Source organism: Lutra lutra, chromosome 12 (genome assembly GCF_902655055.1).
Source record: "Lutra lutra chromosome 12, mLutLut1.2, whole genome shotgun sequence".
Lineage (NCBI taxonomy): Eukaryota > Metazoa > Chordata > Mammalia > Carnivora > Mustelidae > Lutra > Lutra lutra.
The window spans coordinates 66086881-66103431 of NC_062289.1; the positions used below are offsets into that span (position 1 = coordinate 66086881).

At 50.4% G+C, this 16551-nt stretch overlaps 1 protein-coding gene across 1 annotated transcript in view; it reads left to right on the forward strand.

Annotated features, from left to right (window-relative positions):
- CABIN1 (calcineurin binding protein 1) overlaps positions 1-16551 on the forward strand; it is a 158411-nt gene that overhangs the window by 33253 nt on the left and 108607 nt on the right. Inside the window, 12 exon segments of the mRNA XM_047696245.1 lie at positions 457-606; positions 3351-3637; positions 4703-4878; positions 8009-8138; positions 8692-8735; positions 8737-8910; positions 10225-10303; positions 10886-10992; positions 10994-11024; positions 11027-11073; positions 11903-12055; positions 13259-13453. Coding sequence (XP_047552201.1) covers positions 457-606; positions 3351-3637; positions 4703-4878; positions 8009-8138; positions 8692-8735; positions 8737-8910; positions 10225-10303; positions 10886-10992; positions 10994-11024; positions 11027-11073; positions 11903-12055; positions 13259-13453 — 1573 coding nt within the window.

Sequence of the window (16551 nt, forward strand, 5' to 3'; positions counted from 1 at the left end):
GTGGAGGCGTGTCTGTGTGAGGGCACCTGAGGCCTCAGAGCCCCTGCCCTTTCTGTGGTTTGGCTATACTTCGGCAAGCTTAGGTAGCCTGATGACTTTTGGGCTGGGCAGGAAGGGAGAGTTACATTCTTTTACAATTCTCTATAGGTAATTGATAGCAAGGTTTTATTTTTCTGTGGCTTTTCTGACATTACTGTGATATTGTTAAACATATGAAAACCCTTAGCTCAATTTTGAATTGTAGAGGGAACAAAGGGTATTAGTCACTTCTATTGTATGTGGGTATTAAGATTGCTAATTACTGCCCTTAGAGGCCAGACTCAGGGGGTTGTTTTATTTGTAGGAAGAATTAATACAGATTAAAGGGTATTAACTTAACTGCATCCCCGTCTGTAAAATTTCAGCCTTGGCTCTAGTTTGTAACATTGTAATTTCTGTCTTTCTTACATGGTTTAGTGACATGTCAATCCACGATGTGTCGGTGAGCGCCGCTGAGGCGCAGGCCATTGTAGAGGAGGCCCTGGGGCTGCGGAAGAAGCGGCAAGCACTGACCGTGAGGGCAAAGGAGCCAGACCTGAAGCTCGTGCAGCCCATCCCCTTCTTCACGTAGGTTGTCCTGGTTCCTGGGGCTGCTGGGTCAGCCGGTGGGCCCTGCATAGGAGGGAGAGGCCCTGAGGCCTGCCCCGGGGCTGACGGTGTGAGGGGGCCTGGTGCATACCAGACAGACACCTAGAGGTGCGCACACACTTTTTGGTCTCCAGGAGGCAGGCCAGGCCTCTCCCGAGTACACCCAGTTGAAATCTCTCTTTGCCCTTGCCATTCTTGATGCCAGCCACCTGCCACATCCCTGTGTGCCCCCTCTTGGTCTGCCCTTCCCAGAGGGGAAAAGGAAAGTAATGTTTGCCAATCACTGGACTGGCGGGAATGGGGTTCAGAGCAGACAGATGGTGAATGGAGAGTCTGGAGTTGATCCCAGGTGTGGGTTCCATGGCTCTTGAGCTCCTGCTGTCCCTCCAGGGCCACACAGGGTGCCCTGGAGGATGGGCCTCTGCATAGCCTTTGTGAGTCCCACAGTGTATGAGAGGCCCTCCAGGGAAGGGAAAACTGGTATTGGCAGCCTCCCACAGCTGGGGTCATTCAGCCCCTTAGTGAGATCTGGTGTGTAGTTTTTGTTTTTGAAATTCTGGCTTTGAGTCCTGAATCTTTGAATTTAGCATGCCTTGAGAGCAATGTTCTCATACTCAGAGATGTCCCATAGTGGTCTCTGGCTCCCACCCTGGATCAGACAGACCTGGGGCCAGTCCTGGCACCCCTAAGTGGATGACCCTGGGATGCTACATGCCACTCCCTAAAAGCAGGGAGAGCAATCCTCTCTTATAGAGTTGTTGTGATAGTGACAAAGAACAGCTGGGGGCCAGCACAGAACATTTCTGCACCCACTCAGGAGGGGCTGGCTTTGATCCATGGTACAGCTGCCTGTGTATTTCCACATGTGGAGTGTCCCAGGAATGTCTTCCCGCCCAGACCCTGACATGGTCAGGAAGTTGGGGCTGCTCTCAGACTCTTGTCAGATGCCCTTCCCATTATTTTGTTAGATGGGTCAGGAGCCCCATCTAACTGTCTGAGTGTGGGCTCCCTAGCTGAGGTTTTTTGGGAGTTTGGGAAGAACCCTGAGTTCCTCCCTGTTACAGTGAAGGAGGGGGAAGGCCTGAGGATACTGGAGATGGCTGGAGAGGATCCTGGCGATAGGATTAGAGAAGCTGTAAACTGGTGTCATGGTTGCCCTTGTGCCGGGGGAAGGCCAAAGGGAAACATGAGGGAGATGGGCTTGGCTGGAGGAAACCTTGCTTGGGAGTGAAGTCTGCGATTGGGTTATAGAGGAAGAGTGTGGAGTCCTCTGGGAGGGAAGGGGTCAGGCTCTTGAAATAACCACAGTTTATTGTAGGGCACACTTGTCCCACAGGTAACCAGGTGGTAAATGCTTTAGGCTTTGTGGGCCAGGTACCATCTCTGTTGTGTATTCTCCTCTGGGGGGGGTGTGTGTGTTTGGGGTGGGGGTTTGTGTGTAACAATCCTTTAGCTGGCTCTTAGCTTGTGGGCTGTATACAACAGGCTGTGGGCCACGGTTTGCCACCCCTTGGTCTATTCACTGCCCATTAGACAAGGCACGAGTGAATGAAATTGTGTACTAAAGGCATTAGACATAACCCAGCTATGAGCGAATTCTTCCCCGTGTGCATGTAGCCTTTACTGAAGACAGAGAAAGAGCAGGTAGGAGATCCCTTCTAGGAAATGAAAACTTCCATTTTCATTCTTCCCTCAGCATTTACTGGATGCCAGCTTCATGCCAGGCACTGTGCCCTGTGTTGGGGACTCAGCATGATGGGTGCGGTCCCTCTCTGGGGGTGATCTGAAGGGTAGTCAGTCACCTGGAAGAAAAGGCACATGTCCCAAGCTGATGAGCCCTTGGAGGAAAGGAGCACAGCACCTTGCAGGGAGCTCATAATGGGGTCTGCACTGCTTTGGGGGTCAGGGAAGGCTTAGGTACTGGAGCTATCGTCTGACAGAGGAGTGGCATTGACCAGGCAGAGAGGCTGCGGTTGGGGGTGAGGGCCTCATTTTGGGATAGAGAGAAGCCTGTGCAAAAGTCTTGTGTTATGCAGGGGTCTGATTTTGTTTGCAGAACTGAAAGTAGGCTAGCATGGTGGGAGGGTAGGAGTGAGGGTGGGGTGTGAGATGAGACCAGGCCAGTTGGCAAGGTCAGGCATGTATTACAATGAGGCTGAGGGTGTGGTTTTTAGCCTGAGAGCATGGTAAGCCATTCAGAGATGGACGGATATATCATACCACACCATACATACCACAGAATACCATATAACACAACATAAAACAGAGAAACAAGAGACTCTCTACAACATAAGATGCCATACCACAGTAAAACACACATGACACATTTATCACAAGGCATACAACATAGCCATGATCTTGGCATATGGGGACTCACAGATGATTTAAAAATTTGACTTTGTAGGGAAGGAGCTTTTGAAGTGAGTCCGTTTTCATGCCTACCTGGTGGAGTTTGAGGGTGCCTGAGGCTGAGTTCAGGCCTTGTGCCAGGGTGAGGGGAGGAGGCTGTGGGCCCTGTTCCTGCTTGGTCTGTTCCACCTCAGTGTGTTAGACGCAGGATTTTGTCTATAACTGTGACGACAAAACCCTGAGCCTTCCAGCCTGCCCTCATGGGGATGGTAGCCATGGGGCCATCACTGCTGCCTTTCCACAGGCCAGCTGGCCCTGGGCTTGGAACATCCAATGCTGGGCGCTGACCAGGTGTGGTGACCCTCTCCTTGCAGCTGGAAGTGCCTGGGAGAGAGTCTGCTGGCCATGTACAACCACCTCACCACCTGTGAGCCCTTGCGGCCCAGCCTTGGCAAGAGAATCGACCTGTCCGACTACCAGGACCCCAGCCAGCCTATGGTGTCTTCTGTGGTGGTGGCCCCTGTCAGCGTGATCCAGCCAAGCCCTGTCACCACCAGCCCGGCTGTGGCTGTGGCAGAACCTGTGCTCTCTTATGCCTCCGTGGCTGCGGCCAGCTTCCCACTGCACAGTCCCAGCCTGTTGGAGACTGGAGTCCCTGCGGGTGAGGTCCTGGGGTCAGTTTTTGGGGAGGCCCCATTTGCAGGGCAGGAGTGAGTGTTGGGGTGCCCTGGCCTCCCCAGAGGGATGGATCTTGCTGATGCTTCTAGCCCAGGGTTTAAGTGGGCCAGCTCTGCAGGAGAGGCTGAGTCTGCTCCCAGAGCTGGGGCTGGTCGGGGGTCCCTTCAGCAATGAGACCCCCAAGGGACTGGGGTTGGAGCTCAGAAGCGCAGCTTCTTGGGACTCCTAAACTCCTGGCTGCTAAGTCCTGATGGAAGGGTTGCTCTTTTTGCTGGTACCTGGGGAGCTGGCGGGGTCCCCTACTGGTCCTGTTCTCCTGCTGGCTGTGCCCTGTAGCACCACACTGTTGTGCACCGAAACTGGAGTGTTTTGACCTTGAGAAAGTCAGCAGAGTTACCACTATATGTGGTAGTATAGTTTTTGGTGGTTTTATTGATTTTTACTATTAATGAAGTAGTAAAAAAAAAATTTCAGACAGCAGTTCCCATGCCTTTTCTTGATTTCTGTGTCCCTGAATAAAAGACTCTGGCCCTTAAACGAGTTTCTGAATGAACTTGTATGTGATTGTTCATTTTTTGCTTAACCATACATGACACTCCTCTGCTTTCTTGTAATTCTCATGATGCTCTTCCTCACGTCCTGTCATTGAATGCTCAGAAGGTGCTGGGTGGTGGGCAGAGTTAGTGTCACTGCCACTTGCTCTTTCGTTCCCAAGTACATGCACTGAGGCACCAGAGGCTCTCACAGCCAGCTGGTGGGGGTGGGAGGAGGGACTGCTGGAGACCTCGGTGTTCTGTAGCCAAGGAACATAATCTTCAGATCTGGCTTATGGGTTCTGGGAATTTGAACAAAGTGTGAGTCAAGTGTTTTGAGTTTGAAATTAACTTTCCTCAGGACTCTTGTTAAAGAAAAGATGGGAGGTTTCTTGAACATCAGAGATGACCGTGAAACACGCTGGTAGAGTTAGATTAGAGGCACTGATGTGCCTTTGTAGTGTGTTTTCTGATCCCTGCCCCTTGTAAGATTTCAGTTTGCACTCTTTCTGAAGGTGATGTTTCTGGGGGAGATAAATCCAAGAAAGGAGTGAAGCGGAAGAAGATTGCAGAAGAGAGTGGAGAGACTGCGAAGCGGCGGTCTGCCCGTGTCCGAAACACCAAGTGCAAGAAAGAAGAGAAGGTAGACTTCCAGGAGCTTCTGATGAAGTTCTTGCCATCCAGGTACCGTGCACTTTTTCTCATTTGTGAAAACAAGCAAACCTGCAAACCTCCAGCCTATACCACCAATAAAGTTTCTCTTTCCATTGCCTCCCTCTCTTCTGGGCACTTCCTTTGTTCTCCCATAACATCTGTGCCAGTGTCCAAAGCACAGATCTCAGTGGATTGGGATTGTGGGGTTTTTCTCACCTTTCTTCCCTCTGAACTTCCTGAAGGTAGGAACTATGACTTAAACATCTTTCAGAGAACTAGATACTCCCTGGGCCCTCAGGAGATGGATGGATCACTGAGCTGGAGGCCACTCACTCATGTCTTCATGCACACATAGACATCCACTTGCTGGGAGACCTAAGGCTGCTGCTGCTTGGGTGCAAGCTCTGGGAAACCCCACAAAGGTAGCATCCATTCCACTTTCAGGAAGAGTGTGCATGCTTGTGTTCTCCAGGCTCAGTAGGGTTCCCTCGAATTCTGAGGAAAGAGGACAGGCTCATAAATCTTCCCTTGCTTTCACCATTCTTAGTGTTGGCAGAGATGCCTTAAGGGAGGAGAAGAGTCCAGGCTTGCCCCCAGCTGGGAGGGGCCTGGTGCCTGTGCTTCTTAAGTCAGTTTTCACCAGCGATCCTGCTTTCTGCCCTTGCCGCCCCAGCTCCCTCCAGAGCCTCCGATTCCTGAACCCTCCTGGCCACCATTGTTTATGGCAGTGGTACATGGGCTTCCTAATGCCTCCTCCCCTGTCCTTAGCTGAGTGGAGAGAGCAGTTCTGTTTCTTGCTGGCTCCATCATCTTGCTGCCATCTGACATTTGGTGAACATGTTCTTGTCTGCTGGGGCATTCTCTCCTATCCCCTGTATCTTTTAATCCCTTCATAGTTTCTGGAGTGGAGTTTAGAAGGTAAACACGTGTGTATTTTTTCTTTTTTTAAGATTTTATTTACTGACAGAGGGGAGGGAGAATAAGCCAAGGGAATGGCAGAGGGAGAGGGAGAAGCAGGCCCCTGGTTGCTGAGCAGGACCCTGATGTGGGGCTTAATCCCAGGACCCTGGGATCATGACCTGAGCTGAAGGCAGATGCCTAACCCACTGAGCCACCCAGGTGCCCCTTCAGTATGCATCTTTAACAGGAGTCCTCAGTCTTCAGTGGTTTGGCCTTTGACAGTTTATTTTCAGGGGTGATAATATCCACATGCAAGAGGAGGAGCCAGAAGCTTTGTGGATTGTGAATCCATTTTTGCGCCTATTGTTGCCTCTTTTTCTTTCTGGGGTGAAGTGAAGTGCTTGGAAAATCAGGTTTGTTCTCTGTAAGTGGAGGATGTGATTGGTGCTCTCTGATAAATTCCTCTTCAGGTTGTGCCAGGAGCAGGTCTCCCTTCAGGATAGCTGCAGGATGGGGCCATGGTTGATGATGCCAGGGTCTTGGTGACCCATTTTCTATCTTCTGTTCAGCCCTGATGAAAGAGTCTTAGCCTTGGGGCGCCTGGGTGCTCAGTGGGTTAAGCCGCTGCCTTCGGCTCAGTCATGATCTCATGGTCCTGGGATCGAGTCCCACATCGGGCTCTCTGCTCAGGCAAGAAGCCTGCTTCCTCTCTCTCCTCTCTCCTGGCCCTTCCTCTCCGTCTACTTGTGATCTCTCTCTGTCAAATAAATAAATAAATAATAATAATAATCTTTAAAAAAAAAAGAAAGAGTCTTAGCCTCTTTTTTTAAGATATTTCTTTATTCTTTCTTTCTTTCTTCTTTAAATATTAAATATAAATATTTAAAAAATATTTATTATTTTAAGATATTTCTTTATTTATTTATTAGCAAGAGACCACAAGCAGGGGAAGTATTAGAGGGAGGGAGAAACAGGGTCTCTGATGTGGAGCTCGATCCCAGGATCCTGGATCATGACCCACGCCAAAGGCATACATTAACCTACTAAGCCACCCAGGTGCCCTAAAATTTTTTGAAGTAATCTCTGTATCCAGTGTGGGGCTTGAATTTATAGCCCTGAGATCAAGAGTGCATGCTGTACCCACTGAGCTAGCAGGCGCTGCTCTTTCCCTCTTATGTGGAAGTTTTCTATCTTCTTTATCTTTATTTTATAGTTTTTTAAAGATTTTATTTATTTGATTGAAAGCGATCATAAGTAGCAGAGAGGCAGGCGAGAGAGGGGGAAGCAGGCTCCCTGCTGAGCAGAGAGCCTGATGCAGGGTTAATCCCAGGATCCTGAGACCATGACCTAGCCAAAGGCAGAGGCTTAACCCCTGAGCACCCAGGCGCCTCTTTATCTTTATTTTAATTGTTGGTTTCCATGTCTGCTTCTTTGAATGGCCACGTAGGAGCAACGTGAGCGCGTGCCCAGAGTGTGTGACCCTGGGGTGTGTGCATAATAAATGAAGCCATCCAGTAGGGCCCTGTTTATGTTTTATGCCCCAGGGCTGCTTGGTTGAGGAGAAACTACCAGATGGCCAAAACGTGGTCCTTGGGAGGTGTCTGAAAGAATCATCCTCCTCAGCCCAGGGCTTTGTGGGGAGCCACAGAGCCATAGAGGGCCCAAGCTCAGAAGGGCCTTTTGTGCCCCCATACTCCACTCATTCCACTTTCTCCCTGTTTGCTGGGCTCCCTTTCGTTCTTTAGAATATTCCCTGGTGCTCTTCTGTCCTGTGCCTCTCTACCTGTCCTTGTCCTGCTTTGCATGGCCAGCCCGTTTTCCTCCTCCATTGTAGCATGGACATGATTCTCTCTCAGAGGCCTTCCTGATTCAGTTCTCCAAAGAATGTGCCCTGTGACCCTCTGGCTTAAGCACTCTGTGGTGGTTGGTCCTTATTTGCACTCTTTGTTTCATGTTCTGTTTATTGTCTTTTTCTCCCATTAGAAGGTAAGCTTACTGTGGGCAGGGTTTGTCACACTCACAGCTGGAATTCAGTTGAAGTCCTGTGGTGGAATGAATGAATGAGTGAGGGTATAGGTTAGATGCCAGCTCAGAAAGGTGTGGAAAGAGCAGAGCCTCCCAGAGGCCTGGATTTCGGACCCCTTCATCTCACTGATTGGCAATCTTGTTTGTCTTGCTCATTCATTTCTCTAATTGGAAGAATTCAGTGCTCATGTCAGAATGTGTTGGTATGACTTTGTGATTTGGTGTGTTCCATGCAGGCTAAGAAGCTGGACCCAGAAGAGGAAGATGACCCGTTTAATACTTACGAAGTCCAGTCAGAAGCCAAACTCCAAAGCTTCCCAAGCATCGGGCCTCACCGACTGTCATACGACTCGGCTACATTCATGGAATCTGGTAGGAATTGAGCAGCTTGATCATTCACTGTTGGGAATTCTTCTTCCCATTATCCTATAGCCTGCTTAGGTTTTGTTCTGGGAAATGGTTCTGGGGTGATCTTTAAAGCATGGTCAGGGGTTTCCTGGATTTGTCTTGGGCCTGAGCAATGTGGTCCGGTTGGGGAGATCTGCTGAATATCTAGGATCATGCTTGACTGTGCTCTCTGAAGGGTGTGTGCTTCAGGTTGGAAGCTGGGGGCATGGCTTGCAAGTCCCGTGCACGTGACCTGGCTATTGAGTGCACATCTTGAGGCAGCGCGTTGCAGGTTGGCCCTTCAGTCCCCACATCAGACCTGGAGATTCAGAGCAGCTTGCTCCAGCTGGTGAGGGCTGGAGCCAGCTTGGGGACCACCAGGGGGAGCACCACCCCTTGGGAGGCCACAGGTGCTCTCCTGGCGCTGCCCCTGCCCGGGCCCGGCCCGCCTCTGCCCTCTCTCTTCTCCCAGAGGAAACGGAGACCCTGGCGTGGAAGGTCCTTCATTCCAGTCAGCTGTTTCTCCCTCCCTGGGCAGAGAAGCAGGACGTACATGCATTCCTGCTGGAGAACCTGACCAATGGGGGGCACCCTGGAGCTGATGATGCGCTACCTGAAGAGCATGGGCCACAAGTTCCTGCTGAGGTGGCCGCCGGGGCTGGCAGAGGTGGTGCTCAACATCTATCACAGCTGGAGGAGGCACAGCACCAGCCTGCCCAACCCGCTGCTGAGGGACTGCAGCAATAAGCACATCAAGGTCAGGTGGGCGGGGGGCCTCTTCAGGTTTTGGGGGGGGGGGCGGGCTCTGTGGGTATGGGGTTGCTGTCATGTTGAGCCTTCTCAGTTGCATCCATTTGTGGGCCCAGAACCTGGGCCTCTGGGGAGTCATGGGAACTGGTTTGTATCTAGAGGGGTCCCTGGTGGCTGAGTGGAGGCTGCCACTCGGAGGTGAGAGTGGGCATGGGGCCATTAGAAGGCTGTTGCAGGTGAGGTGTCAGCGGTGGCAGTGGAGTGGAAGGTTCTGGAGGTACAGCCTATAGGATGAGCTGTAAGCGGAGGTGAGGGAATGAGATGGGGGACAGGGCTTCTAGGGCTGTCCCCAGCACAGGGTTGGTTGGTTGTGGTGGCTTACTGAGATGGAGGAGAGCCAGTGGAGAGAGTGGGAGAAAGTGAAACATTCGGCTGTGTTCCAGGTGCCAGGGAATGTTACCAAATTGTGTTTTTAGCGGGTGAGAAGACAGAAGTACAGAGGCTAAATAGGTTGCTTCGGGAAGTGGTGGGGCCACTGTAACTAGGGGGCTGACCCATGCTCAGCCTCCCCGCTGACGGCACTCTGCACCCCAGGCTCCTCCACTTGGGAGCTTCTTGAGGCTCAAGGGAACACTGGATGTTCTGGACCCCCTTCTCCTGTTACGGGGGAAGGCTGGATGCCTGGGAGGGTGCACTGGGAGCCTTTAGAGCCCTTCGGGTTGGTCTTTCTGACTGGGGACACAGAAGGCAGAAGAGCTCAGGGATTTGACAGGTCCTAAGGGCCATGTGAGCCTGTGCTCCCTCCACAGGACAGCTCAGGGACTGTGTCCAGCTGCTGCTCATTAGGCCTGTTCCCCAGGGGCAGTGTGGAATGGCTGGAGGAGGTGAGGCTTTGGTCTCCAGATGAATCAGGTTGGTTATTTCTCAGCTTTGCCCACTTGGCAGGTGGCTCCTCGTTGCTGAACTTCAGCTTACTTGTGACTCTGGAGGTGATGCCTGACCCAACTACTTTTGAGGCTTGAGGGCTGTAGTACGGTTGCAGCATCTGGTCTGACATTTGGCAGGTGACAGAGCTGCCCCTTCCGTAGGGCAGTCCCTTAGACTGAAGTCAGGTCTCTGGCTCCTCCCAAGTCTTATGCCAGTATAGACCCATGTGCCTCTTTTATGTCCTGGCAGGTAGCCATGATTATAAAATGGAAAGTAGGTTGAAGAAAGAATTATATGTTTATCAAAGTAAGTTTTAGTTTCATTTCATCCCAGCCTCACCCTTTGGTGCCTTCTTTATGACTTCATTCCTGACCTTCTGGTGCCTGTCCTGCAGGATGGATGCTGATAGTCTCTCTCCTGCATGGAGCTCCAGCTAGACCAGTGGCTGCTGACCAAGGGCAGAAGTTCTGCAGGTAGGAGGCATTCTGTATTCTGTGGTAGGAGTAATTTTCCTAACCCTCAGCAGCCAGGAGGAAACAGGAGTGGGGAGGCTGAGTCATGGAATTCAGAGTTCCATCTGCAGTGGGCACATTTCCTGGGTTGGCTTGTTGGACTAGGGAAATCCAGGGTCCCCGAGAAATCCTTTGAATGCTCAAGAAGTAGTTACAGCTGAGCCCCCAGAGGAGCCACCTGCCTGCTTTTTCTGTTATTCAGGATTGAAGGAAGTAGGATCTCAGATTTCTCGTCATCACCTGACACTTTATGTGTCCCAATAATTTTTCTAGATGATGTGTATCATTCTGACTTTTAAACCACTGTTGGTGAACAAAGTTCAGTAAATAAAATGAGGGCCTTTGGGGTCTCTCCATCTCTGTCTGGTTTGTCCTGATTTCTCTGATGCTGGCCACTTGAGGGGCTCTAAGGCTCCAAGGGGCTCAGGGTACTCCTGGACACTAAAGCAGGTGTGGTGGGGCTGAAGGGCAAGCTCCAGGGAGCAGAAGGGTGTCTGGAACGTGCACATGAAATTGACTTGTTCTGGCCTGAATGGTTTACAGTGTCTCCTCGGAACTGCCCTGCTGGTGTGGTGAATGGCAGGTTTGGGCCTGATTTCCCAGGAACCCACTTCCTGGGGGACCTCCTGCAGCTGTCATTTGCCTCATCCCCAGCGGGACCTGTTTGAGGATGGCTGGCTGGAGTTGTGGTCCGTGTTTATTGGTTGAAGGCTCGGTTCCTGGCACTGCAGGTTGGTTCTGTGGTTGGTTCCCTGGCCCCAAAGCTGGGGGAAGAGAGCTGGATGTACTCTGGAGAATATGTGTGCAGGTGCACATATGGCTCCTGCCTGGCGCAGAGCTCAGGAGGAGGAAGTGGGATGTGGTGGGGAAGCTTGAGATCTCAGGTAACCTAGGATGGCCCCCAGTTTGAACAGCATATCAGCATGACCACAGAACTCTGGAAGGGATCTTCTGTGCACCCTGTAGGCCTCCACACTCAGGATTGCCTTGGGTTCTTGAACCCTTTGCCTTTGTTTTCCTGAGAGCCCCTGAATGAGTGCACAGATGGATGCAGAGTTTTCTAGAAGGGAAAACCACTTATCTTGCATGACTTCTCAGAAGGCTTCCCCTCAGAGCCTGGTCTAGATGGCCAGGGTGGACTGGCTATCACCTCACATGGTGGTGCCCAGTACACTGTGGTGGAATGAGTAAGATTGTCTTAGTCGGCTCTGGAATTAGGACAGGCCTAGCTGCTAATCCTGGCTCGGCTATTTTTTTGCTCATGATCTTGAACAAACACTCAGCCTTCCTCAAGTGTCCTCAGTGTCTTCATCTGCAACATAGGGTTAATGATACCTTCCCTTAGAACTGTGGTATGAAGTAATCATTCATTTGTCCAACAAATACTTGTTGAGCTCCAGCTGTGTCCAGGAACCCTTTTAGAGGGTGTAGCAGTCTCTGGATAAAACCGCCCTCCTGGTGCCTGCAGTCTAGTGGGATCAGGGAGGTAAGGCACCTGGCACAGCACAGGGAGTTTCCTTCCTTCTGTTCCTGACCTTTGACTGCTTTTCCTCTGACCAGGGAGACATGGAGCAGGCCCTGGAGAACTATGACATCTGCACAGAACTTCTCCAGAGCTCCACTGCCATCCAGGCTGAGGCAGGGACTGAGCAAAGAGACATCGTCATCCGCCTGCCCAACCTCTATAATGATTCTGTTGTTTCCTTGGAGGAGGTGAGTGGGAGTTATTTAACTGTGTTTTCTTGGTCAAAGATTTATTCTGGGTTGGCTGAGTTGGACCAGGCCTGCCATGTCCCCGTGGAGCAAGAGAACAGTCCAGGTGCTGAGCAGGGCTCCTACCTCTCAGGAGAGGATGAAGGAGCCTGGGAGATGCTAGCTCTGGGGCACAAGGGCACCTTGGACTCAAGCCCACCCCCCCAACACACATACTGAGGGAAAGCCCATCCAGGTGGCAGGGGTCAGAGATGGAGGGAGGCCTTTGGCAAGATCTGGAATGATCATTGCTCAGCTCTCTGGGCCACGTGCTGTAGCAGCTCTAGCGGGATTAGAGGGAAACTGCTGTAGAAGCCTGCAATGCTGGTCTGACTGTGGGTTGGGTCAGCAGTATGGGGCATGTATGTCAGGCTCTGTCTGTTTCTGATCCTGTTCTTACTGTGCAGCCTCAGACCCCACCCAGTTCCACAGCTATGACATGTCCACTTCAGCTGACTGTCCTTCAGACTCTTACAGAATTCTCTGGGCAAGGCCAAGTGCAGTGCCCCTGGTACCTGCGTTCTGGGGGAAACAGCAGAACTCTTGCGAGGAGAGAGTTCTGTGGGTCAATGCTGTGTCTCAGCCTCTAGACCAGGGCTCCCCCAAGTCTCCAGTGGCCTCTGGTTCCTCAGTTCCAGCAGTCTGGTTTGCTGTCCAACTATTGTGGCAGAGAATTATCTGGAACCTCTCTGCTTCTGGGGTAGTTTTTGTATTTTGCTATTTTTTCAAAGGTATTTAATCTCTATCCCCAAGGTGGGGCTCAAACTCATGACCCTGAGATTAAGAGTTTCACGTTCCTCTGACTGTGCCAGCCAGGCACCCCAATTTTTGCTTTGTTTGTTTTTAAAAGAATTGAGTGCCTTGACCTTACTAGAAGTCCTTTTTTTTTTTTTAAAGATTTCATTTTTTATTTATTTGATAGAGCATGAGCACAAGCGGGAGTGGCAGGGAGAGGGAGAGGGAGAAGCACGCTAATGACTGAGCCGCCCAGGTACCCCAATAGAAGTACTTTTTATAAAGCTATTGTTTAATGTAAATGTTGGTGTACTAACAGAGAGTCTACTTTCGTACTCCTCATCTGGGTCTAGTGAGTGCAGACACTGGCCAGATTCAGAGAGGATGTGAGGGGTTTGTCATTGGGCAGCATGTCTGGGCTTTTTCCAGATTGATAAGAACCTGAAGTCACTGGAGCGGTGCCAGTCCCTGGAGGAGATTCAGCGGCTCTACGAGGCTGGGGACTATAAGGCCGTCGTGCATCTGCTTCGCCCCACTTTGTGTACCAGTGGCTTTGACCGGGCTAAACACCTGGAGTTTATGACTTCTATTCCAGAGAGGCCAGCCCAGCTCCTGCTGCTGCAGGTGTGTGCTGCCCACGGTCCCCCTTGCCCTGACCTCGTACCTTCTTTGCTTGGTTGTGGGTTTCTTCTCTGAAGGCTTTGAGGTGGCCCTCAAGGACATGCACCTAGGAGAGAAAAGCAGGAGTAAAAACTGCTGACTGGCACCCAGGAAGATGCTAGTTAGAACACATGGTTAAGACTGGGGGAAGCTGGAACCTAGGAGAGCAGGTTCCAGCATTCTGTGTGGCTCAGGACAAGTCCATGCTTGAATCAGAACATCTGCCTGGCAAATGAGGAAGGGAGAATAGTCATCAGGGCACCCAGCGATCCACCTGCTTGTTCATCTGCCTTTTTGTATTACCTTTAGAATTAAGTTTTGAGTAGATGTTAAAATGGACAAACTATACAGTATAGTCAAGACCAAATAAATACCCGTGTAGAGTCACATGATTGATTTTTAAAAAAGAATACCACTGTGGTGTTTGAAGCCATGTGTCCTCTCGACTCCCTCCAAGTCTACCTTCTTCAGGAGGTAAACACTGAGCACGGGGCATCAGGATCTGCCTGGTGCCATTCAGTTACTCAGTCTCTCTGTGCCTTGATTCCCCATCTCTAGAATGGAGACAACCATTTTCCATCCCTCAACGGCCTGCTGTAGGTGTTATACAAGTTAGTGTGTGCTGGCACCATGCCTGGCATGTAGCAAGCGCCATGTGGTGTGCTGGCTCACACCAGTGCCACCATCTTTGGAAGCGTGGGGTTGGATGATAAACATGGATGGTGATAAACACGATGTGCTTAGGGGCATTGGGGGGGGGGTCTGGTGTCCTGTCTCTTATGGTTCATACACTAATCAATTCTTACTGTGATTGTTATCTTATTGGGTCCTTCCCCTTCAATTTGGAAAGAGAACCCAATCTTCTTCCAGGCTTTTTGCTCCCATTATGTGAGACTTTTCAATTTACTTTCTTAAATTGGGAAATAGTGAAGAGGTGTGGCTGTAGGAGCAAATGGAGGCATCTCCATCCTGGTACAAGGGGAGGAGAGAGTTGGTTCTGGGAAGGAAGGGAGAGTGGGAGACAGGAAGGGGGAGGTTCCAGTTCCTGGAAGAGGAGGGTCAGGCTGGCCTGTGCTGAAATCAAGGGATGAGATGTGTCTGACCCCAGTTGCTGTGGCAGGCTTGCAGGGGTGGGTGGCAGGGAATGAAGGAGTGTCCAGCGTGGCTGCATATGAGAGACATGGCTGGGTGTACCAGGGAGGCCATTAGGTGAGGAGAAGATGCCCCCCTGGGCCTATTAAGATGGCCCAGTATTCAGATGTCAGTCTGCTGCTATCGTCCAGAACCCCTGCGTGTGGCAAGGTGCTCTGCTGGTGGGTTGGATGGGCATTGAGTAGTACTTGAGAGGTGTGTGGTGAGGCCTGGGCCAAGTGCTGTGAAAGGACATGGTTTTTATTTTGAGGATAAGTGACTGTTGATTTTTCCTCGATTTTCCATTGAGGGGATGTGTTTTCTTACTGATTTTGAGTAATCTTTGTATTTTAAAGTTATTAATCTTTTTTTCTTCAAAAGTTGCAAATATTTTTTTCCCAGTGTGTTTTTAAATTGTGACCTTTTTTTTTTTTTTGGACATATAAGAGTTTTGAATTTTATCTTGTCAAATATTTTGATATTTTTAAGGGTTTGTGATTTTGTTCATTATGCTTAGGTATCCTTTCCAAGACTGAGAGAATATTCGTCTACTCATTCCACATACATGGATTAAGTTCCATAGTGTGCCTGGCACCGAACAGGGGAGAGAGGCACCCTTTGGCTAAACCTCTATTTTAGAAAGGGAGGCAGACAAGAGGCATGTCAACAAATAGATAAAAACTGTATTTGCCTTTGTTTTCTTCTGGTGGTGTCAGTTTTGCATTTATTGTGCTTGGTCTAACTTTTATGAAATTTGTCTGTGGAGGGGGTCTAATTTGGAATCTTCTAGCAGTATGATGGCTCTCTCTCCCTATTTAGGCAAGCTGCTTTGAATGTTCTTCGATATAATTGTGTAGTTTTTTTCTGGTTGAATTGATTCTAAGTTCTTGGTATTTTTGATTGCTACTTTGAGCAAGATCTTTTTGTTGGTCATTATATTTTCTAGCTGTACATTTCTGGTTTATAGGAACCCTATCAATATTTGCATGTTTGTTTTCAATCTAGCCACTTTGCTGCATTCCCATTCTTTCTGATAGTTTCTCTTTGTTTGGGGTAGACGACCATGTTGCCCAGTCAGCGCAGTTTGGTCTCCTCATTTGTTGGCAGTTATTCTTGTGCATTTGAGCTCTTTCTAGCCTTGAGCACTGGGGATTATGTCCCATTAGAGCACTGCTGGTGGGTCCTTGTCTTGTCCCTGACTTTCATGGCAACGCTGGCTGCACTCCCTGGTCTGTCATCTTTATCTTGCTACACAATAAGCCCCTGCCTCTCGCATGATTGGTGTTTGATCAGGAGGGGTCAGCTTGGGCCTTTGGGTTCCACGTCTGTGATTCTAGGCTCCTTCATGCCTCAGGCCTCCTGCTAGAGAGTGTTGGCTTTTTCTAAAGAAACACAGGCTCCGTTTTCCTGGCAATTAGAGGTTTTAAATTGGGGGTGGTTTTGATCTGTGTTCAGACATCGCAGCACATCCCAAAGACAGTTTTAGGCCCCCCTGTCTGCGTCAGCTCGGAGAGTGCGGCTGTGCCTGTTGTGTGGAGCTGCTGCCAGGCGTCGGCTGCAGCGAGGTCAGAGCCTCACGGGGCTCCAGGCAGCAGGTGTTCCCTGCTGGTCTAACAGGCCGCCTGCCAGATCTGCCAGTTCACAGCCAGGCCAAGCTTCCCCACACAGAGGCATGGTGATGAAAGTGGCTGACACTGAGGGCCTTAAGTGGGTTATGTTCTAGAGCAAAAGGAAAGGGAGCTGCACAAAAAGAGATGGCTCCCAAAGAGGAGATTTTAAAATAGTGTGGTGTACTGAGAGCTCCTGCACGTGCCGAGGCGCAGCACTGAGTGTGCTAGGGACGGCGGCTTATATCCTGCTCCTGGTGCCTTTTCCACCTGGGCACCTGGGTAGGGCGGGCCTCTCAGAACCAAGACCTCAGCACTGCCTGG